This window comes from Aspergillus karnatakaensis (genome assembly GCF_047715665.1).
Source record: "Aspergillus karnatakaensis strain CBS 102800 unplaced genomic scaffold BJY04scaffold_81, whole genome shotgun sequence".
Lineage (NCBI taxonomy): Eukaryota > Fungi > Ascomycota > Eurotiomycetes > Eurotiales > Aspergillaceae > Aspergillus > Aspergillus karnatakaensis.
In genome coordinates, this window is record NW_027395793.1 from 76,236 (window position 1) to 98,006 (window position 21,771).

The 21,771-nt window shown below is 50.0% G+C and overlaps 7 protein-coding genes across 7 annotated transcripts; 4 read left to right on the plus strand and 3 right to left on the minus strand.

Moving 5' to 3' along the window:
• Nucleotides 1–182: 182 nt before the first annotated feature.
• On the plus strand, nt 183–1,324 carry BJY04DRAFT_223972 (Clr5 domain-containing protein; the record flags this gene model as incomplete). Its single annotated transcript, XM_073717828.1, has 2 exons — nt 183–316; nt 367–1,324. The coding sequence occupies 2 exons, from the start codon at nt 183–185 to the stop codon at nt 1,322–1,324; spliced, it is 1,092 nt and encodes a 363-aa protein (XP_073565329.1).
• Nucleotides 1,325–1,991: 667 nt separating this feature from the next.
• On the plus strand, nt 1,992–3,320 carry BJY04DRAFT_201925 (NADPH:quinone oxidoreductase family protein). The gene is made up of 2 exons (XM_073713130.1): nt 1,992–2,215; nt 2,280–3,320. Exons 1-2 carry the CDS (start codon nt 2,183–2,185, stop codon nt 3,285–3,287), a joined length of 1,041 nt encoding a protein of 346 aa, XP_073565330.1. The 5' UTR covers nt 1,992–2,182; the 3' UTR covers nt 3,288–3,320.
• Nucleotides 3,321–4,689: 1,369 nt separating this feature from the next.
• On the plus strand, nt 4,690–6,294 carry BJY04DRAFT_163315 (uncharacterized protein). Its single transcript, XM_073709081.1, has one exon. The coding sequence runs from the start codon at nt 4,811–4,813 to the stop codon at nt 5,687–5,689; it is 879 nt and encodes a 292-aa protein (XP_073565331.1). The 5' UTR covers nt 4,690–4,810; the 3' UTR covers nt 5,690–6,294.
• Nucleotides 6,295–6,687: 393 nt separating this feature from the next.
• BJY04DRAFT_201930 (uncharacterized protein) lies at nt 6,688–7,797 on the minus strand (the record flags this gene model as incomplete). Its single annotated transcript, XM_073713131.1, has 1 exon — nt 6,688–7,797. A coding segment is annotated over exon 1 (488 nt), but the record flags the coding sequence as incomplete, so codon positions are not given.
• BJY04DRAFT_163295 (putative Ras family GTPase (Rab4b)) lies at nt 7,767–9,700 on the minus strand. Its single transcript, XM_073709079.1, has 4 exons — nt 9,336–9,700; nt 9,184–9,248; nt 9,088–9,122; nt 7,767–9,001 (listed from the first exon to the last, which is right to left on the minus strand). The coding sequence occupies exons 1-4, from the start codon at nt 9,399–9,401 to the stop codon at nt 8,142–8,144; spliced, it is 1,026 nt and encodes a 341-aa protein (XP_073565333.1). The 5' UTR covers nt 9,402–9,700; the 3' UTR covers nt 7,767–8,141.
• Nucleotides 9,540–12,913, minus strand: BJY04DRAFT_163312 (uncharacterized protein). The gene is made up of 3 exons (XM_073709080.1): nt 12,707–12,913; nt 12,438–12,638; nt 9,540–12,345 (listed from the first exon to the last, which is right to left on the minus strand). Exons 2-3 carry the CDS (start codon nt 12,528–12,530, stop codon nt 10,000–10,002), a joined length of 2,439 nt encoding a protein of 812 aa, XP_073565334.1. The 5' UTR covers nt 12,531–12,638; nt 12,707–12,913; the 3' UTR covers nt 9,540–9,999.
• Nucleotides 12,914–13,601: 688 nt separating this feature from the next.
• On the plus strand, nt 13,602–14,546 carry BJY04DRAFT_223977 (SSH4 family protein; the record flags this gene model as incomplete). The annotated part of the gene is made up of 1 exon (XM_073717829.1): nt 13,602–14,546. One exon carries the CDS (start codon nt 13,602–13,604, stop codon nt 14,544–14,546), a length of 945 nt encoding a protein of 314 aa, XP_073565335.1.
• Nucleotides 14,547–21,771: the final 7,225 nt, after the last annotated feature.

Here is a 21,771-nt window from a genome sequence, read left to right on the forward strand (position 1 = left end):
GCATCCTCCTCATCAGCTCAAAAGAAACATCCCGAGCGGCATTGTCCCCGCTACCATTCTTCAAGCCGTTATCTTACTGCACCGTACCCTACTATATCACTTTCGTGATCTACCTTCAACCTTTCCATCCTTCGTACATTGCTATCCTTTTTATACTGCATACAGCCCTTGTCAACCTGAAGATGAAGAACTCCGTCCCTATCCCATCAGATGTGTGGGAAGAGAAGAAGGCCTTGATTGCGACCTTATACAAGGACGAAGAATGGCCACTGAAGCAGGTCATCAAGAAGATCCGATCAGACAACTTCAATCCCAGGTGAGACATACGAGATTCTTCACAATTGGAAGCTTCTAAACTTCCTTTAGTGAGACCCAATTACGAAGCCGGCTGAAGAAATGGCGCGTCACCAAGCCCTCTCGTCAAACAAGAAAGAAATCTGAAGAAGCAACGAGAGATACCGCCCGCGAAGTGAAGAACAGCAACTCGCCACATGCTCGAATGCGGCTGCAATTGCCAACATCCACACAAGCTCCTGTCACCGAGGCGGGATGGTACATGGCCAACAAAACGTACGACGTGCACGGTTTACCTACAATACCCATTGGTGCACAAGACATGCCCTCTGTTTGGGGCCAGGCTTCGAGTCACCCATCACCCCTAAGCTCGCCGGGCAAGTCTCGCGTAAGCTCGAATGCCTCATTAGCTATCTCCACTTCCACCTCCTATGATCCGTCCCAAACGTCGCCGTTGGTGGACGGTGCCTTGCTCAATCCCACTCCTGCCGTGACACCTACTTTCGCAAGCGCCTCCTACGCCGTCAACGCCGATCCATGCATGCAAACATCTGTGTCAACAACCGCGACTGTCCCATCCACCGAGTGGGCCATGCCCCAATGGTACCAAATGTCTATGGACGCGACAACACGAGCATCATCAATGCCTTTCTACGTCACCGGTCCTCTCACTCCACCAATTGACCCCATGATGCAAATGATGTCCCCGCATAACTCTCATCAGGTGCCAGAGTTCCATGAAGGACTGAAATCATGGAAGCGCACGTTGTCCGCTCCCTACAACCCAGAAATGGGTGTACAGGTGGGCCACAAAATACGACAGGGACCGAAATCGCTCGAGAGAAACCTCTCACTTCCACCAAAAATTAGCACTAGGCAGTACACTTCTGGAACAGTCACGCCAACATCACCCTACTACCCCCAAGGACAGCACCTTGCTTTGTGTTCGCCAGGCTACATCTACTCTGGCCCTGAGTCGCTTGATCATAGGTCGAACTTGGACTTGAAGTACTCCAGCATTGCGGGTTAGCAGCTGTGCCTGTCTCAAGCAGATTGTTTCGCTTTTCGAACAGCTCACTATCTGTCTTGTCCAGTCTTGTATCTCTCTTGTCATTTATCCCAATATCCCATTGCAAGTCACATAACCATGCAGCGTGACATTGCCCGATCGATTTTCAGAATGCGATCGTTACTACGGATGGTCATTATTCATGGGGTGGTCTTCTCTAATTTTTTTCCTGCTTGATATCCATTTCTGGGAGTTATTGAGCGGTGCATAGTGAAGTTATCTTCTCTCTGACAACGTGTGCATGCAGCGAAGGTCATGGAACGAGAACTATCGGTAATGATTTGGAATTTTTCGGGCTCATTTACCCATACTTGTTTGTTGTATATAGACTTTGGAAGAAATTTAGTACATATCTACTACCTGATTAGCCTCTGGCAAAGGCCACAATTTCCATCTGGACTTGAACATCATGTCGGCACCAGATTGAATCCCTAGATAAAGTCAATTGCTAGCAGATTTTGCACGGAAATAACCTACTTGCCAGCATCGGTTTGTCTGTCTGCACTTTGATGTGATGTAGTGAAGTGCCGGCCTCTATGGTGGTGAGTAACACAGCCATGGTTCTTGGAAAGGTTACCTTATCCGACAACCTCGGTACCATCCACGCTCGGTCTACTTGCGGGGAGAGCTCGCATAGATCTGCGAATCTTGCCCCGTTCTTCTCTCCTCTCTTCTCATCATTATTCTGAATATAAGATAAACAGTACGGAGTGCAATCATCTCCTTACCAGACAATTTCCAAAGCCGGTTCATCGTTATATATTTTCTTTTCCGTTGTTCACTGTCCGCCATCAATCCCACATATCCGTCACCGCCATCATGCGCGCCATTCAGGTAAAAGAATACGTCAAGGTAACTAAACATCTCACCCTTCTTCGTTCCTTACAACAATTTGCTAACGATGATAATCATATAGGGCCCCCTCGACCTAACAGTCAGCACCCTCCCAACCCCCTCCTCGTCACCAACAACCTACCTAATCGAAATCCACTCCGCGGGCACAAACTTCTTCGACCTTCTCCAAATCCGTGGGAAATACCAACACCAACCGCCACTCCCCTGGGTCGGCGGCGCCGAGTTTGCCGGAGTGATCACCGCTCTCCCAACCTCCGCACCCGCCTCCGGCGAAGCCTGGAAATATAAAGTTGGGGACCGCGTCTTCGGCGCTACACAGGGTGCCTACGCTACACATGTTCTCGCGCCGGAGCAGACGTTGTTGCCTGTGCCGGCTGGTTGGAGCTTTGAGGATGCGGCTGGATTGTTTGTTACGGCGCCGACGTCGTATGGCGGGTTAGTTACGCGGGCGAATGTGCAGGCTGGGGAGTGGGTGCTTGTCCATGCCGCTGCTGGGGGTGTGGGACTTGCGGCGGTGCAGATTGCGAAGGCGCGTGGGGCGACGGTCATTGCGACGGCGGGGACGGAGAGGAAGAGGCAGGTTGCGAGGGCGTTTGGGGCAGATTATGTCGTGGATTATCGGGATAAGAGCTGGCCGGACAAGGTGAAGGGGCTGTGTGCGGAGCATCGGAAGGGGAATGGGAAGGCTGGGGTGGATGTGGTCTATGACCCTGTGGGAATGATTGATGCGAGTTTGAAGTGTGTTGCGTGGAATGCGAGGCTGTTGGTGATTGGCTTTGCGGCGGGGAGTATTGAAAAGGTTGCGCTGAACCGGGTGCTCTTGAAGAATGTTAGTATTGTGGGGTTGCATTGGGGCCAGTTTGCGAAATTTGAGGCGGAAGCGGTGGGCGTGGTCTGGAAGGGAATCTTTGATCTCATTGCGCAGGGGAAATTTAAGGGGACGGCGTTCAAAGATGAGAGCTTTGTTGGGTTGGAGAGTGTGCCTCGAGCTTTGCAAGCGCTTGGGGGGAGGGAGACTTGGGGGAAGGTCGTTGTCCAGGTCATTGAGGACAAGCCTAGCAAGCTGTAGAGTACTACGGTATGATAACAAATACTACCTATGCATAAGATGTTATATTCTATGCCACCAATGCCTCACTTTAGATATAATGATGTAGGTGCGCAAGGAGTCATGCTCTTGTAGGAATACTCTGAAGAGTAGAAGAACATGAACTATGAAGGCCCTGGATTTGTCTAGCAACTCGAACACAAGTTCCGACCAAAAGGTCCAACAATCCAACTCCGTTCAGGCACAGTCACAAGACGCAACATGTGTCGACCGTCCTTCGAATGAAGAGTCCTTAACTGCGTCTGCTTCCACGAACCCGAAGACACATGGCAGGCTAACAGGGACAGTTGGATTGTCGAAGTTGCAAAGCGGAGCAGTACTCCAGTAAGTATTGGTCTCAGCGACGTGATTGATCGTTGGTGTCTTGGGAGCTGAGAATCGTGGCTCTGCTGAAGATCGACTGATGGCCATGTCATGGCTCAGAAGATCTTGTCCGCTATGTCATGAATAGGGACAGCCCGTAGCCAAACGGTCGTTGGCGCGAGGGCACAATCATCGCTGAAGATCATCATGATCATTGGTGAGTTGTATGTTGGTGGAATGAAATCTTTCCCGAGGAAATGTTTTTTGCGCGGAGGTCGCTTAGTGTGTTAGTCATCTACAGACTACAGTACACACGTGATATTTATGCACGATTTTATGACGATAGAGGCTCAATCTGGGATTCATGGAGCGTTGAGATGATAACATTAGGTTGAGGCAAGGCTGAATCGCTCATCGGGGAGCATCCCTATCTGATTAGGGGTTTTCGCCGTACGAGACTAGCGTTGACATGATAAAGGGTCTGTGAGAGAGGGGTAACAGCAAGGGATATCACACCGCTATGTACACAGGGTGATTTGGGGTTTTCCCTCGGCCCAAACATGGACCAAGTAACAAGCAGATGGCTGTGGCACAGTCAGCCCTGCTGTGGCTGTGTTTGCGCTGGGCAAAGCCATGCAGGGTCTGTCCCCGGCGGCTCATTTGTGGCACATTTCGTTGCGCCCCAGGCCGCACGTGGGTCTTGTGAAGTCATAATGAGCATCTCTCAGTGGCCTGAGTGATTCTCGAACGGAGAGAGAAACTGCCTTGGAGGCTCGTATTGGGTCAGCACACGTATGAGTCCATCCTTTCTTGGCAACGTCACAGATACGACGAAACTTCCCTCCAGTGGTTCATAAGAGTTATATGGAGGCTTCTTTCCCTGGGCAGTGCAGGAGCTTGTTCACGCTTCAACCACCTGGAGTCAGAACCAAAACCTTAACATCAAGCCTTCTTCCCTGCAGCCCTATTGGGACAATTACTTCTTTCAACCCAGAACAGCGCCTTCCTGTTTTTTTTCTTTTTTTTTTTGCCACAAAGAAACATTGGACCCTTATATCAATTGAACCCTTCCCCTTTTTTTGAGCCTACTTGAACAGCATCTTTTGTCAGATCTCACTTGATTATTCATCTTTACGATTATATCATATACCTGTATCGACTCGAAACAACAAACACTTACAATGAAGATTGCCTTAGCAACTGCTATAACATTTCTTCTCTCCTCAACCGTCAATTCACTCACCGTCCCGCCAACAGACCTATCTATCAGCCATGGCCACATAATTACCCCCGAGCACCAGGACCTTGATCTTGAGAGCCGAGATCTAGAAAAGCGCCGTGGAGGAGGAGGAAGAGGAGGAGGTGGTGGAGGTGGCGGGGGCAGAGGTGGTAGTGGAGGTAGTAGTGGAGGCCGCGGTGGTTCAAGCAGCTCAGGAAGTCGTCCGCCAGGAAGCCCAGGCAGTCGTCCTTCAAGCAACCATCCCGCAGGTCAGCCAGGTTCATCAAGCCCAACGAGCAATTCCGGCGGTTATACACGCGGTGGTTCCGGACCACCCCCTGCGTACGGAGGAGCCGGTGGTGGCTACTACAGCGGAGGAGCAGTGTCACCCTATCGATCAGGCATTCCATCACCTTTGGGTATCAGGCCTTACTTTTTACCCGTCGCTGCGCTGGCTTTCTTCCCGGGGTTATGGCTATACGGCGCACAAGTCTACCCATACGACAACCGCTACCACTACCGAAATGAGACCAACAACAGAAACGAGTCCCTCCCAGTCGTCTGCTTGTGTGAGCAATACAAGACGTGTGGATGCGACGATAATAACAACAGCACATACTACGAATCGATCTTCAACGGTACCCAACCCAGGAACGGCTCTATTGTCCGTGTCACCACTGTCAACGACACCAAAACTATTGCGATCAATGGAACTCTGCCCAATGGGACCACGGTTGACGAGGCCACTTTGGAATCGTCCGCTGCGGCCTTGGAGTTGCTGCAAGCCAGTGGATACTGGGTTATGGCCGCCGTAGTCGGCAGTGCGATCTACACTTTGTGATGATAGTGGAATCGGTTCACATGGGAGGCAGTTTGCTTGTCGCTTTTTGATACCCGACTGCGAGCTCAAAATCTCCTCCTTATCTTTCATGAGCGTTATGATGACGACGACATTGTTTTACTAATGGCTTAGTTTTATAGATCATGGGTTTTCCGACCATTGTACTGCTAGTGTTAATATTTAATTACAGATTTTTCGTGATTGCGTATCCCATCCTAGATTCCCATCTGCTCGCACTCGTGCGTTTGTAGGCTCAGGCATCACAGAGCAAGCCTTCGTATTCGCTTCTCTGCCCCAAATATTGAACATTAATTCATCAGGTGCCACCGCTCAATCATCCTTGGGTGTTCAGCAGAAGAACACATTACCTCTTCAATTCTGGAGATGAGTCTCAACAAGACGATGGTAATCGTCGGCCGTCGCCTCTCAGCATGATCTCCCGGCTTAATCAAACCAACAGTGGAACGCCCCAAACTAGCGCCATACTAGTCTTCAAACCTGAGCACCTGCAATTCCTCGTCTAAACTCTTGATAAGTAGTTGATAGTGATGAGCAGCTGGGCGATTCACCTCTTGTCGGTGAGATTCTCTTGTCCATAGCCTCAAAAGCTAACAACTTGACAAGCTGAGAAGCTGATGGACCTCAGCGGCTCAGCCGCAGAGAAGAGGGAGGGCCAAGATTTAAGGACCTTCGGCACGTTTAGGTCATGCAAAATGCCTGCAATCTGCGGTCTCTAAATCATTCCGCGCGGCTGATGGGTCTGTTAAGATTTGAGCAGCGTAATGCATGGCGCTAACCTTCAGAATAGTCAGGTACAGTTTTCAATCTATGGATCCAGGAACAATGAACATGCTTGAACGGTTGAAACCATGGAAAGAGGCATTTTATCGTTCAACTCTCCAAGGCTCAGCCGAGCGTCCAAGGCACTAAATTTGCTCAAAATAAGATTGGCCCAATAGCCTGTCAGCCAACGACAGGAAACGCTAGCCCCCTTTTCATCCTCCATATCGCTCCTCATCTCCCTTTGATCCCAACTTCACCTCCAACACACTCTTTGTCGTCGTCGCTCTTTCTCTCTCTTTCTTTCCACAAGGACTGCCGCTCGTTTCCAGTCCCATTCACTCTTTACAGACCAGATTGCTCTTCTCGCGACGAAATCAAACCACACTCATTCCTCCATACCAACCCGCGAACAACCACCTCCACATCAGTTAATCAATCCATAACACCACAATCAAAATGCAACTCCTCAAGACCCTCCTCCTCGCGACCGTCGCTCTTACCCCGGCCCTCGCCTCAGTCGCAAACGGCGGTGCTGCCGACGTCGCCGGCGAAACCCAGTCCATCACCTCAACCCGCACCACAACCATCACCGTCAAGGTCACCACTTCCTCAACTCCCACCCCAACCCTGACCTCGACCTCCACAACTACCTCCACAACCTCCAGCAAGCCCATCATCGTCACCCCGTCCTCCAAGCCCACGCCTACCCCGACTCCCTCCTCTACCCCCTGCGTCACCTTCACCTCCTCAACTGTTATCGGTATCCCCTCGAGCAGCGGCGGTGCGGGCTCCGGCTCCGGCTCTGGACCACAGACTGAGTCGCCTACCGAGCCTCCTACCTTCACTGGTGCGGCTGCGCCTGGTGCGAAATTCTCGAACGCGGGTGTCGTTGGCGCTGGATTGGCTGCGATTGCGTTCATGCTCTAGATATCTTCTGAAAATATCTCAAGCACGGTGGTAATGGTGATTGCTAGCTTAAGCAAACATCGGCCTTACACGGTGATCATGGGTACTTGGCCCTGCTGAGTTCCTAGGTTACCCATTTTCCTTAACATTTCTGTCTTACTTTCTTGTCGAGTCTTGTGTCGGTGTTGTATTCCGTGCTCTTTTGCCAAAGAGTATATAGAAGGGAGGGAACATGTACATGTAGGTCGAATCTATTCCTGATATATCTTTTGTATTGTGTATAGTCTTTCCTTGCGCCGATAGCTGTTTCCTTGCCTCTAGTTTTGTCATGTCTATTCCTCTAGTCACATATAGAGAACTGTAACAATTTCATGTAAGCTTGCTGCTAGTGGCGCGAAGAACACGTGGTTGTACTTCGAAAGTAGAAACAGGTTTATGCGATACAACGACCAGGTTCATTTCAAGAACTAAAGTAAATGCACTGCGTCAAGTAAGAAGGGCATCGCATGGTAATGTCTGAGCAAAAGAGACACCGTTAATCGAATGCCAAAGTTCAGTATATAAGAGAATTCCGAGTCATCAACGAACGTAAACGGGGTATAGTGCAGTGTGGAAAGGTACCATATTATCCGGCTCACATAACCGGACTTCAAGAACAAGATATAAAGAAGTGGAACGCTGAACGGTGAAGGTCGTCGTCAAGATGCCGAACGAAAAGCGCAGAATGGTATGCTGTAATGGCAGAAGATTGATATGTGTTAGATCAGCAGCATCCTGATCGTTTCTTGGGATGCGATCCACTCAATCGAAAAACATCTTCCCACTCGCTCATTCCCGTCCTCCAGTTACCTCCCCCGCCTCGTCGTCTTGTGTTCCTCCGATGAAGGTGTACACCGTCGTCAAGCGTCATCTGACTTCTAATGCTCGAGGCATCACTTGTGCCATGGCCATACAGACCACCATCTCCATATTGAATACCACTCTGTGGGTCATCAGGATCAATTTCCCCTAGCTCTATCTTCGTGAGGATGATGCGCGCTAGTCGTTGGAAGACCTCCTCAACTCCGTCGCCTGTAAGAGCGGATACCTCGACAACAGCGGGGATATTCGATTTCGCGGCCCACTGCGAAGCTTCCTCGACGCTAACCTCACGACCATTTGAAGCATGCGTTGCTGTCAGCCTGGTACCAGCCCCCATATTGCTTGTAGACCGAAGTGAGCCGGCGTTTGAATCATATGGAAATGACGACTGCCGGCTCGAGAAGCTAGACGGTGTCGTGGGTGGCCGCATGCCGTCGTCGTGATAATCACTCATCAAGAAGGAGTCATGTGTAAGATCGGCCTTATTTCCAGCAAGAAGAACAGTGAGGTTGGGCGATGCGAGTGCACGCGCGTCCATTAGAAATGTCGGGAGGGAGAAGAAGGATGCGTGAGATGCGACATCGTATATAAGGATTGCCCCGGCAGCCCCTCTATAGTAAGACCTCGACACTGATCGGAATCTTTCCGTCCCTGCAGTATCCCATAGTTGTAGTTTTATTCGCGTCCGTCGCGGGCCGGTGCCCAGTTTCACAATCCTAGAAGAGAACTCGACCCCGATGGTTTGCGACGATAGCACTCGCCCTATAGCAACACACTGCATTAGCGAACTGGCTGTTCTATCTGAACTTGTCCAAAATATGCGCTTGGCATGTAGGTCTGGGTCGTACATTCGTTTTTGACAAACCGATGAAGTACGCATGATCTTAAGATCACAGAACAAACTTATCAGTAAAGCTTAGGGAAGTGCGGGGAGAAGAACTCACTTTCCGGCACCACTCGGTCCCAAGAGAATGACTTTGGCGAGATAATCATACATACTCTCCAGCTCCTAGCACGAGTTAGAATACAGTTTCTGAATGAAGCATCGCCCTGAAGTAGGTGGGGATTGATTCGAGAGCATATCGGTCTGGCGTACCTGGTTCCGTTCTGGTACAGTGGAGGTCGTCGAAGCATTTGAATGCCCCCTTTGACGCGCCATCATGCCAGGCACGGGCCATTAAGGACACGGGGTAAGATAATGAGGAAGGAGCGGGGAAGAGCGAGAGAGAGAGTGTGTGCGCTGCGGCTGTTAAGGCAGTGATGGTGGTGAGTTGTTCCTCACCCTTTTATTCAGGCGAACTACTCGACGCCGGCCCGCCTAATCCGATAGTGCATCATGTTTGCTCCACCACGAGTTGATATTGAGACATGATCGCTGTTCTTTGTTTCTAGTACTGTCTCACGGTAAACGGGTAGTCAGTGCCCCTCTTTGTCGCGCTCGGCAGGAATACTACGTCTTTGCGCTCGAGTCGTTGATTAGCAGGGTTCTGTCCAGGACTCCAGGTGAACCGAGGCCGAGTGCAAGCCACATGCAGCACCTGAACATTTCAGGACCCAGTTGAAAATAAATCTATCTATCATTAAAACATCGGTATGTGGCATTACCTTGCCAGAATGTTTTGACTTATGGAATTAACATGGGATATTTTCATATGACCAGGCACCGTATTTCCCATGGCGCATAAGCGGATACACCAATTCCATCAGGGAAAAGCGTTAGGTAGAGTACACTGGGAAAACACTCATCGACCTCTGCGCAGTCAGTGGTGTCTCTGACGCATTTGCACCACAGTCGTCCATCCTTGACAACATTGCTTGCTCATGTGGTGATCACACCAGCAACATTTAACCGGTCCGGCTGGCGGGTCAGCCGTTACGCGAGTGCGTAATGATTTCTGCTGAAGCTCAGGCTTGGGTGTTTTCGAGAGAGACTCATGCAAAGCACGTGTTCCCATAGTCGATGCAGTCAATCTATCAGATAGAGCATTTTGTTCCCAAGCAGCTAGTTCCTCATCGAGAGCTGCCGATAAAGGATCAGAAACCGTTAGGCTTGCATACACTTCCGACGGCATGTCATGCCAAAATTTGCAACGGCAACAGATGATAAACAGCTTCGCAACAAGCTGGTCCCGCCCGATCGGTCTCATCTTTTTTGCCGTCTTCTTCGTGTCTGTTTTGGTGCCGGAGGACGTTGCTATTACAGGAGCATTGTCAGAAAAAGCTGCCTTCTTAGGGAGAGCACGTGCGCTATCTGCTGCGCGTCTAGCCTTGGGTACCGCAGGGTCGTGTCTGTCTGAGGCCATTGAGACGACTGATGCAGTTTCATCCGCGGTGTTGTAGTCGGAGTCGGAATCCTGCGATGGGTTGAGGGATAGAGCGCTGTTCGGCCGCAACCTGTTGCCTGGCAGTGAATCTGGTGATTGAGATAAGGCACGGTTGTTCCGCTTCGGGCTCTTCGGGGGCACACTCGGGGAGGGCTCTCGGTCGCGACGCGATGGTACAAGTGTGAGGGTCACTTTGGTTTGGGTATCGCTCGGAGGGTCTGTCACTTTGCTTAGTGAGTTATAGAAGCGCGGCTTCATTAGCAATGCTGATGGAGCTAACTGACTAGATTTAGGAGCTGGTATCTTGCCGATAAGGGCCCGAGCAGTTCTTGATTCCATTATGGGCGATTTAAGGGGTATCGGTGCACGGCTGGTCGTTTTTCTCTCCGACACGGGCCTATTCAATGTCTGCAACACACCTGGAGAGCTTGTCACACTCAAGTCTGATCGAGTAGCTCTCTCAGTGACGTTCAGTGTCCTTGATCCCGTTGCTGCCGCGGGGCTGGACATGGTCGTTGTCTTTCTTGGGGCCGTTGATGCATCATCCCCATTTACTGTGTGCGATTCTGCAAGCGGTGAAGATTTGAACGTCTTCTGATGCCTCTGTAAAAGTCCATCTGTGGATGCCCTTGTCAAGATGCTTACTGGCATTCCACCGCGTTGGGTTATCGCTGGACGAAACCTTGGATTGGCTTCGATTGATGTGGTCGGCGTCTGGTTCTGTACTTCTGAGCTGTTATCACCTTCCACTTCATGCTTTGTGGCTTGGCTGTCTGGCGTCGACGGCTGTGCTAGCTGTGAAGGTGCTAGAGTTCTTTTCTTCGACGTTAGGCTTGCTGTAAATAAGGCCCGGTCAAGGTCCGCTTGTCGACGACCATCCGTGACTTCCTGTTGCTCTGAATCAAAACTCTGTTCACTATCAAAAGGTGCCACATCGTGTCCATTCCGGATTGTTAACTGGCTGGATGAAGCATGCGAAGTGGTCCCTGTTGTCGACTGCGGGGGCTTCAAAGTCTGGGTCGATTGTTCGGGCGACACAAGTAGGGCGTTTTTCCTAGCCGCAAGTTCTTTAGAAATGGCCGTGCTTAGTCGTTCAGGTAAGGTCGAGGAAAGCGTTGGGAGAGTGTTTGAATTTGACACATTGTCGTCTGGATCTGCGTTTTGGGCACTATCAACCCCATCCATGACGCTGGAACCTCTAGAGCGGGACCTTCGTCTTGCACTTGAGAATAGAGAAGAGAGGCGCGAGGGAGGACGAGATCGTGACTCATCACCGCTTGCACTTGACGACCTACTAGAACTCCCAAAAGGTTGTTTCTTGGTGAGCCGGCGAGACTCTCTTCTCAGGACCGAGACATCTCCAGTCCGCTCGGCCTCCTCAAGCTTGAGCAGCCTTTTCTCAAGCTCCTGTCTCTCTGCCTCCAGGCGCTTAGTAGCCCGTCTATCCTGTTTTTGGACAAAAGTATGGTTTGCAGTCGATGATGTTTCTTCCTGCTTCTGTAATGGACCGTCCACCACAGAAGACACTTTCGCCGGCTGCTGGGGCTCTAGCTGGAAGGAACGGAGCGAGGAATGTCGTGACTCCGGATTGTTTAGGCCCGTAGCCTTTGAGCCCACAGATGAGTGAGAATTGCGGCTATGTCCGGTCGAGCTGATGTCAGAAGGCCCGTAAGTTGCATAATCGCTCGAGCCGTTATCCGTTTCGGAGGGGTTCGAATGGTACGGGTGCGACACCACAGCATCTGTGCTTGATGGGCCTCCATGACTGCCATTTCTCCTTGTCTTCCAATGGTTAACACCCACACTTGTTTCTGGCTTACCAATACAAAACGGGGAGCTCGTATAAATGATGAGGGCAAAAAGCTAGTGCTCACCTCGCTTGCTTTAAACATCCGCTGCAACTGTTGCGTAATTGAAGGCCTTCGAGGCCTCCGGTTCTCGCTGCTCGATTCAATGAGGGCCGGCATCTTGGAGACGATAAATTAGTTTTAGCAATGGCGGAAGATGGCGCAACTCTCAGAGAAGCCTCCCGAGGATGAAACCCATAATCATGAATACTCAATAGGCATCAGGAACTAGACAAAAAGATTAGTGTGTGGTTCAGCTGGATAAATACTCCCGAATAGCTGAAAGCAGGTCGTACACACTCAGACCAGAGCCCGCTGACCCGGAAAGACAATCGGGCATGAATAATGAACGGCCATGGCAGCAGAGCAGCGGAGCACAGACTTTTGTACAGCTCGGATTTCAAGGCGCACAGGTCACATGAAGGTGAAACCTCAAGACTCTTAGAGGTGATCGAGAAAGAAGCAGGAAAAGAAATATTGAACTATCGTATGAGCGCATAGAGAACACATCAGGATTACCAAAGTTGGTCAAGTGTTGTCTCACCCCAGGGCTGTCGTGCATACATGCTTACTAAAAATATACATTGCATTCTGTGTTCTCTAAGAACCCCTCTGGCTCTTGAGGCGTAGCTGAGGTCATGAGCATGAACTAGAGGGCTGATCTTCAGCTAAATTTAAGATTGAACTGATACTCCAAGCAGATATGAAGAAGCTATCTGACAGTAAGTACATGAAGAAGTTGGAATGTTGAATCTGTGATCGACTGGTGGTTCCACAAGAACCACTGGCATGGGTGGACTCACCGAATGGTGACTCTCTACCGTCCTGGGGCTGATCTCATTATTACTCCCTTGGGTTTAGTGATGCTTGCTTCTTTCTACGTACCTGGTACAAGCATTTTTTATCATTCTTCCAATGTTCTATAAACCTGAATCATGTAGGTAGAGAGTTGAATCAACTCTCAGAAGTACCAAGGTTCACCTGCACAGCCACCTTCCTTGCTCAAATACGAGATTACTGTTTCCATATACTAACCTCACCACAGTCTTTTCATCACCCCCACATCTCCAAAAGAAACCATCAATATTCTCCGGAATCTGCACTGTCAGACGTAAGGATTAGATTGAGCTCAGGGGTACACATCTTATCCACACCGCATCCCCAATCGGACCTATACCATTGAGACCCCCGATGACAAACAAGTCCTACCCCCCACCAGCGGGACCACCACCCGGCTACCATGCCTCAGTTCCTGACTACTCCGCACACGATCTGACCAACTCCGAGCCGCCCCCATACCATAACTGGCAGGAGGCTGTTCCTGATACCTCGGAGTTCCCACCGCCCCCTGTATCAGGCAACTACCATTCGAGTACGGGGAATGCGTCTAGGGATGATGCAGACCGAGCGCATGATTTCTGCGACACTAACCTGCTCTACCGACCTGCTCAGCCGTCAAATTTTGTCCGCGACGCCGCAAGAAACCACGATATCGGCCCTGTACCACCCGGCGAGTTTCGGGGGAGTATCTCGAAGCACCAGAGGCGGTGGAGAGGTTCCACGAAAGACAGGAATGGCGACTGCGTGCTGCTATCGAATTTACCACTTTACTTTGCATCGGTGGACTCGCCGTTCTCCACGGAGGTGCAGAAGACGATCTACTTTGAGGTGAAACTGCTCGGACTCCGCGCCGGTCCGACATCAGACGATGCAAGCGGGCTGTCGATTGGGTTTGCGGCACAGCCGTATCCGACTTGGCGGTCCCCCGGGTGGGAGAGAGGGAGCCTCGGAGTATTTTCCGATGATGGATGCCGGTTTGTGAACGACACATGGGGCGGGAAGGATTTCACGGAAGCCTTTAATGTCGGCGAGACTGTGGGGGTGGGGATGACGTTTCAGCTTCCTAGGGACTTGAATGGGTCCGCACCGTCTTGGAAACTCGTTGCGGACGTCTTCTTTACCAGGAACGGGCAGCGTGTAGGAGGTTGGGATCTCCATGAGGAGGTGGATGAGGAAGCTGGGGATGTTTATGGGCTAGAAGGTGACTTCGATCTTTATGCGGCTGTTGGGTTATTTGGAGGTGTGGATTTTGAGATATGCTACAATCCTGCTGAATGGCTCTTTAAAACCCAGTAGTAAGCTCTATTATCAAGACGAGACAATTCTTACGATCCATAGGTCCAGTCAAGCGGGGAATACGATGCGGAAGGCCTCATATGAGACACACTTGACCAAGCTCAGGGCTCTCAACACTGCAACAGCCTAAATATCTAAGGAGTATAGACTTGGGTATTCTCTCAAGATCTGACGATCACTCCTTTACGCTGGGGGTCCCTAGCAGACCTCGGCCCTTCATCTCACCACACCCAAGATACCCACAAGACTAGCCACACCACCATCGTAATATATCTGACAAGAGCAGTATATACTCAAGATAGTCTATTAGGGTCTAGAAATGCCACAAGCCGCACGTCATATCGTATAGCGGGGTAACCGAGAATAAGAGAGCACTACGGGGCGTGAGAGAAAGGGGTGATGGAGGGGCACCAAGAAGACGAGTGAGACATGGCGGGCCATGAATAATAATTACCTTCGTGGTACGTACACGGTTAGCTAGGCTATTCCCTGCCGATCCTATACCGGGTTGAAATAACTGTACATTAGTGCTTCGGGGGGAAGCAGAGGTATAGTTCCGGTATTGGTGTTGGAAGCTGTCAGTAAGTATGACTGACATGCATAGACAAGGCTATGGGGAACCCCCCGATCCATCCAAGTAACTAGCTAGCTAGAACTCTGGAGCAGGCCCAAGCGACTTCGGTAGGATCGGGACGTACCTAAAGCCCCCCGATAGTTTGACGTCATAGCCCAACCCTACAGGCTACCTACCTACTTATCATTTTGCTAAGGACTATACACACTGTAGCCATTAAGCTTGAGCTTTAGTCCTTGGACGACAGCGGTGATCTGGACTGGTGGGTTCGGCATCAGAAGGAAGAGGATCCTCGGTGGCTCTATGAGCGGCATGATAGCTCTTGATAGTAGGGATGCAGCTCACGAGGATCTAGCTGGGGACTGAGTCTACAAAGTATTACCTGTGCTAGCGGAATACGTAGCTGTAGAGCTCGAGACTAAGGCCCAGGGGGGCTCTCTGGTCATGCAAGTATCATAAACTGGTACATAGGAAATATGACTATCGAAAGAAGCCCGCTGGATAAGCTGAAAACATCAGCCTCAGACAGCCATGGTCGGGCAGTGTTCGTCTACACGTAACACGAGTAGCTTCAGCGTGTCACAGCATTAGGGCCGTCCAAACAGCACAATATACCCCATTTGTTAGATCTACGTGGGGATGATATAAAGACGGCCGACAGGGCTCATTCGCAAGAAGGCGGGACCTAAGAGGTAGGCAGCCTGATATTACTAGTAGGACGTTGTACCTGCGTCGCACCTGAGCTCATGATCAGTGCTGTACGAGGTACAATCCAGATATGTGCATGCCTATCTCAGCGAGCGGCCTCAAGTGTACTGAGTCGAGCGACGAGTCTGGGTCGAGTTGTATTGTTGCAGGGTAACCAGAAACTCCGAGTCAGGTTGCGCCAGTTCGAGGCTTCTGCAATAGAGTATCCGGAGCGAACCTGAAGGCAAACAAAAATTTAGCTTTCCTGACGCCGTTGCGGTTAAGATAGGAAGAGCGAAAATAAGAGCGGGAGAGTGATTGGCTCTTGATATGGATATTAGCCGCATTAGCGCTGCAGTAGTTCGAGCTGCGAAGCCACATTCGCCAAAGTGCAGTTTGGAAGAGTGGACAAGATGAACTGGCCAGTTGAATCGTCAGCCGTTTTATCCAACCTATGATAAGCCATCGTGGAAGATCGACCGCCGTGCTGTAAGTAGAGCCCAGAGGGGAGCAAGTTCATGTTCCACTCCTTGACAAGTTGAGGAGCTCCGCTTCACACGGCATGTTCTGAGCTTACTACTGCGAGTGCAGCAGAATCACCAGCGCTAATTTTATTGCGATCCGCCTCTGGCAGTCTTGCTACTTTGGATCCCACGGCTTGCCCCATTGAGAACCCGAGCAACGCTCTTATAGGCAGGTATGCCCTTAGACCTCGCAATCCATATCGCGGCTTGCCCGACAGCGGGATTTGTCATTATCCAATCCCAACGTCTGCTGCTGGGAGCGTCCTGAGTCGTAGTCCGCCCGGTGCTCAGCCTGTCAAACACACGGCAAGAGCTTCGGGTTGCCTTGCCACGATATCCTCGCTAGGTAGCGAACTGCGTGGCTGGAAGGAATTACTCCGCTATTGTGTCCGAGACAGACGACATTACTGCTCCGGGGCTTGGGAGACTGCTTCCTTGTTCGGCCAAATCCCGCCAGCGGGTTCCACCAAGAGTATGGAGGCGCCGACCAGCGGACTGGACCGTTCATCCTCCGCCTCTAGATCCTCATGAGAACTTGAGAAGGCAGCTCGTGCGGGCTAAGGCGTTTGGGTTTCAGTATTGAGTATTATTGAAATTTGACCATGTTACAACGTGGGTTCAGAGCGGCGGTTGAAAATTCAAAACAATTCTCTGTGGGAATTCTCTCATCCAATCAGCGACCGTTGTTGACGAGCCGCCTGAAGGGCGCCTGGCAAATCCGCATAGCTTCATCAGCCTTCATGAACCATGAAAGGTGAAGATCGAATTGGCTCTGTCTGAACTCTATTAGAAGTCCAAGAGTCGGTACCAGATTCTCGCAAACCTAAATGGAGGGCTCATATGTAACGCCGTCTGACTGGCCGACTCGGAAACAAAGAGGAGATTTTGAAGCTCAGAGACAGGAGGTGAGATGCAGTCGATCCTCTGGCTGTCGAAAGGATCCAGACCGTCGAAAGCGAATATGAGATGCACGGCAACGACATTCTTGTTGTTCAACGATGGCCAGAGAAACGTTCAACCGTCAACGCTTGGGGCAACAAGGATGTTAGTGGAGTCGGGCGCTAAGGGACATTTAGCGTCAATTAACAATACCTACTCCGTTTGAACAAATGTCCAATCCTCGAAGCATACGGACTAGTAGATAGGTAATAACGTGAGGGAGGTCATTGACGTAGATGCGTTAGTCTGCTAGGGTGCTCCAAGAGCTGGCTTTAGAGAAAGATTATTCTGAGAAAGAAAGATGCAGCGTGAGAGCGGCATCGTTGCAACGCTGAAGAGGTTCAATAATCCAGATGAACCCACCTCCAGCCTCCGAGTTGTCCGTGAGTGGGGTCCAGTCAGCGTTTGATGTCCGTGCAGCCGAGATACGCGTCTGTTTCACTCCTGTCGAGTAGTCTCAGCTTCGGTGCAAATCAGAGACTGCGTACAGCAGACGCAATGCCGGCTATTTCTGGTAAGTTAGAATGCGCAAATTGTAGCGAGCTTGAGAAAAATATTTCACTTCCTTCTTGACTCGCAAGGCGCTAGCTGCCTCAGGTTTCTCCTGCTTCGGTTATTGTTCCGAGCAAAGCGAGACGATTTCAAGAACTTGGGGATCGCTGACAGGTGGCCCACATCATTGTTCGGTGCAGGTTGCCCAGCTGTACCGTGACTCGCGACTCGCGAGTCGCTTGCTGATGGTTATTCGGGGACTGAAAGTAACAATGGCATTGTACCGATATGTAGTACACTGTACCCCTGGTAGGATGTACTCGGAAACGGTCTCCCGTGTAGAAGGTGCTACCTGGATTCGATCAAGCCTGCCTACAGAGTACTTATGTTTGATGAGTTAACGAATATCCATGAATTCGCCGATCGGAAGCAAACTTGAGCTTTCGGTGTTTCTTTGGCAACACTCTTCGCTGCCTTGTAAGTTGTGCGAATATGGTACTTTTGTATGTATGCAAAGTGAAGTAACTGGTACCAAATCAATGACGAGGACGCAGGCCGTCATCATCTTGTTCAGTTGTTAGTGCATGTGCAGGGATGCTCAGACCAGGGTGTCGACTCTCGAGAAGTCTTGGTTGAAGCATGTGGCCCTTTTGGGGTGACTTGCAGAAGCAGTTGATTATCATCTGCAGCCACACAAGAGCGAGTCAACGAGCCTGGACTCTCGTCGCTCTGACAGCGCTTTGCTGTTTCTGGCGCTAGCGGCTTTCCTCGGCGCGAAGCCCCAGCTCTAGCTTCGCTGCAAGACACAATAATCCGTTGAAGGCTGTTGGCAGTTGCGTCAATAATCTGCCATCTGGCCTTTAGTCGGCCCCGCGAGATAGGATCCATGGGAAAAACAGGTCCCGGTTCGGATTGATGTTGGCCCTTATCATGGGCCCATCAGAGGACTTGAACATTGAAAATGGGACTCTTGGGAGTCTGAGCGCAACAGTAAGACACAGGGTAGTAGATAACATCAGCTTTTGTGTACTAAGTTAACTACAGTCAGGCCATGAATATTCTGGTGATTGACCTTGTCCATCAAGCCCTTATAGTCGATGCTCCGCAACTTGTAGCTAATCTGTATCTCCATCCAAATTTGGTAATAGTAAAATGATTGGACAGGCGGCTACAGCCTTCTGTACTCTGGCAGAAATCACCACGGGTTTGATCCTGAAAAGCGGCACAGGAACCGCAATAGTAATATAGTAATATTGAAAATTCAAGTACAGAGTATTCGCGGTGAAGTCTGAACTAAGAAATTCCAAACTGTGTCTAGTTTGGGGTCAACCCCGACAACTCTGGATGACAATAACACCATGGTACCTAGTAGTCAATCACAATCATTTCCACCAGCTTCACGAAATTCTTGAGGCGCGTATGCATGCCACGACATATAGAAAGGTTTCCAGCGAGAATCGTCAGGATGATAATCTGTGTCGTCAGCGTTCGGTGCTGAGGAAGACTGTCGCACCACGAGTACGTACGGTCCAGGTTCAGCCTTGGACTGCCTTTGCCCATGCCCCGGCGTCGATACGGAGTACCGAGCCGGCATTGAATATATGCACCGTGCTTCATCCCAAGGTCATTACAAAGATTAGGTCAGGGTCCTGGAATTAATTTATATCTTCCTAGAATAATAATGCTGGCTACGAATCCACGACTCTACGAGGATGATCCCCCGTGTTATTTAAGGGCTAGAAAAAAACCCGAATCGCTTTCCAGATTGAATTTTTATGAGGGGACTGGGAACTCATCTTCGTATTCTTGCTCACCCATGACACCATCTCAATACCCCCACCATAGCAGCGTGCTCACGTTAGAAGTTGAAGCAGCCCACCCACCCTAGCCACGGCCGGGGGTTGCAGCCAAACGGCACACAGGACGCACAGATAGTGGCTTCTCCGTGGAGGATGATATTAGTACGGGGTTGGGGATCGCCGCTAGGATCACCACTGCTATGAACGTTTTGGGCTGGCTGGGGATCTTGTTTCTGGCATTCTACAAGGATGTGTATGACATTCTGATTATTTATCCTTGGAGATCATTTTCAATACCTAGTATACCCCCAGGCCAACATCAGGGCAGGGCTGAAGATTCTTTGATCCGGATGACAGTGTGATCTCACTTGACTAGGTTCTCTTTTCACAACCAACTTAAAATAGCTGTAAAGCTAATTTGAATGGACTCTGGAGTAACTTGAATACTACATGGTGATTATTGTAAGTACTATCATAGTGTATATAAAAGCAATGTATCGATCCCAATCATTACATGGAAACGCATGGATTGATCTTGAAATACTGATGAGACGGAAGCACAGAAACGATTGCGAATCCTCGCTGTTTAGAGTTCTCCTGATTTTACCGATACTACTCTGGGATGCCAAATCTCGGCTGGATTTTAACTCCATGCTAGATAGCTGTATGGCCTTGTATTGACTAGGGTTGATTGCGAACCTTCCCGCGCCTTATGCTTTCTTTTTCCATTATTACACGACCTGCGTGCAGAACAGAGCCTCTTCCCAAAGACACGACGAGGGACCCCATATTTGCCTCTGGAAGGCTGTGTCTCACTATCTTGCCACCGCAAGCTCATGTGCCGCTGCTGGCCAGCGGCCGAGTCGGTTGAGTTTGCGACTCATGGAGTCCTGATAGTCCTGTTGATTCGGCTAAGAGTACCGAGAGGCAGTCGCGTACGGAATCATGAGGTCTAGACAGGTGATATTGACATGGGTATAACACGTGAAACTGCACGGAGGTTTATTCTTACTCCAGTTACCAAGGTGGAATAATAATAATAATAATAATAATAATGATGATGATGATAACAACCTTGAGGTGTTTGTGTTTGGATGCCGATCGGAGATGCTGGCCTCGATTGGCAATCTGGCAATTTATCGTTTAGTCGCACCAAGCCGGGGTCAGTGTCACCTCGGATGCAAGCTCTGCTATTACTGGAATTAATAACGATAAATGAACAAACTAAACAATACCTACTATCTTCAATAAACAACAAAAGGACTTAGCACTGGGTATTGGTACATCTGTACCACTCTGTACCTTCTTCCCTGGAGTACTTGGCCTCAAGATCTGAAGTCGGTCTTGTCTTGATGCAGGAGTAACATGACGCCAATAAGCACGAAAGGCTACTCCTCCTCCTCCTACACACCTAGCGATGGAGTCGGTCGCATGTGCGTGGGCTAGTAAAGTAGTTGGTTATCTCTTACTTAACCTTCTGTTGATATTCTGGTTTCCTTGTAATTTTTTAAGACGTTCGGAAAGTCAAAAGGGCAAGTGATCAAGAAGCTTTCCCCACTGAAGTTAAAACAGGAAGCAGTCAGCGGCAGCTGCTCAAATCTCCAGGCTCGCATCTGCACACGCTCTCTTGCTCTGATTATTATTGTTGATCATCCGAGAACAACAATCCCCCCACCCCACTACCCACTACCTACTCCTGCTACTCTTGCTAGCACTGCTACCTCCGATTTATGCAAATATCATTTTTTCCCAAGGTTCTAGGTTCCGCCTTCTCACACTCTGGTACTGTGTTCAAATTACAATTAATTATCTCCTCCAAGCTCAGCCCGTCGGTTCATCGGCCTTACTTGCATATTAGGCCTAGGCAATAAGCCATCGGTGATTTTAATCAAATTTCCATGAATAGCACCATCCAGGAGCAAGAGTGAGCACAAAGTACCTGACAACAGCGAGATTACGCGGGCTGTCGCTTGTCATTAGTACTGCAAGGATGATGGTACCATGACTCTGATAGGATCAATCGTGATTATCCATTGCGGATGGATAGAATAAGGACGTAGGTCCGAAGCCGCTCATTGCACGGACGAGGAGGGTATACTCCTTCGCTACCTAGTTTAGTAGTAGGCAAGAGGAGAGTCCACGGGTATACCCAGATCCATCTCTCTCCTGGTTCTTCCGGCCGGGCTTGAACGCTGGACAAAGCAGAATGG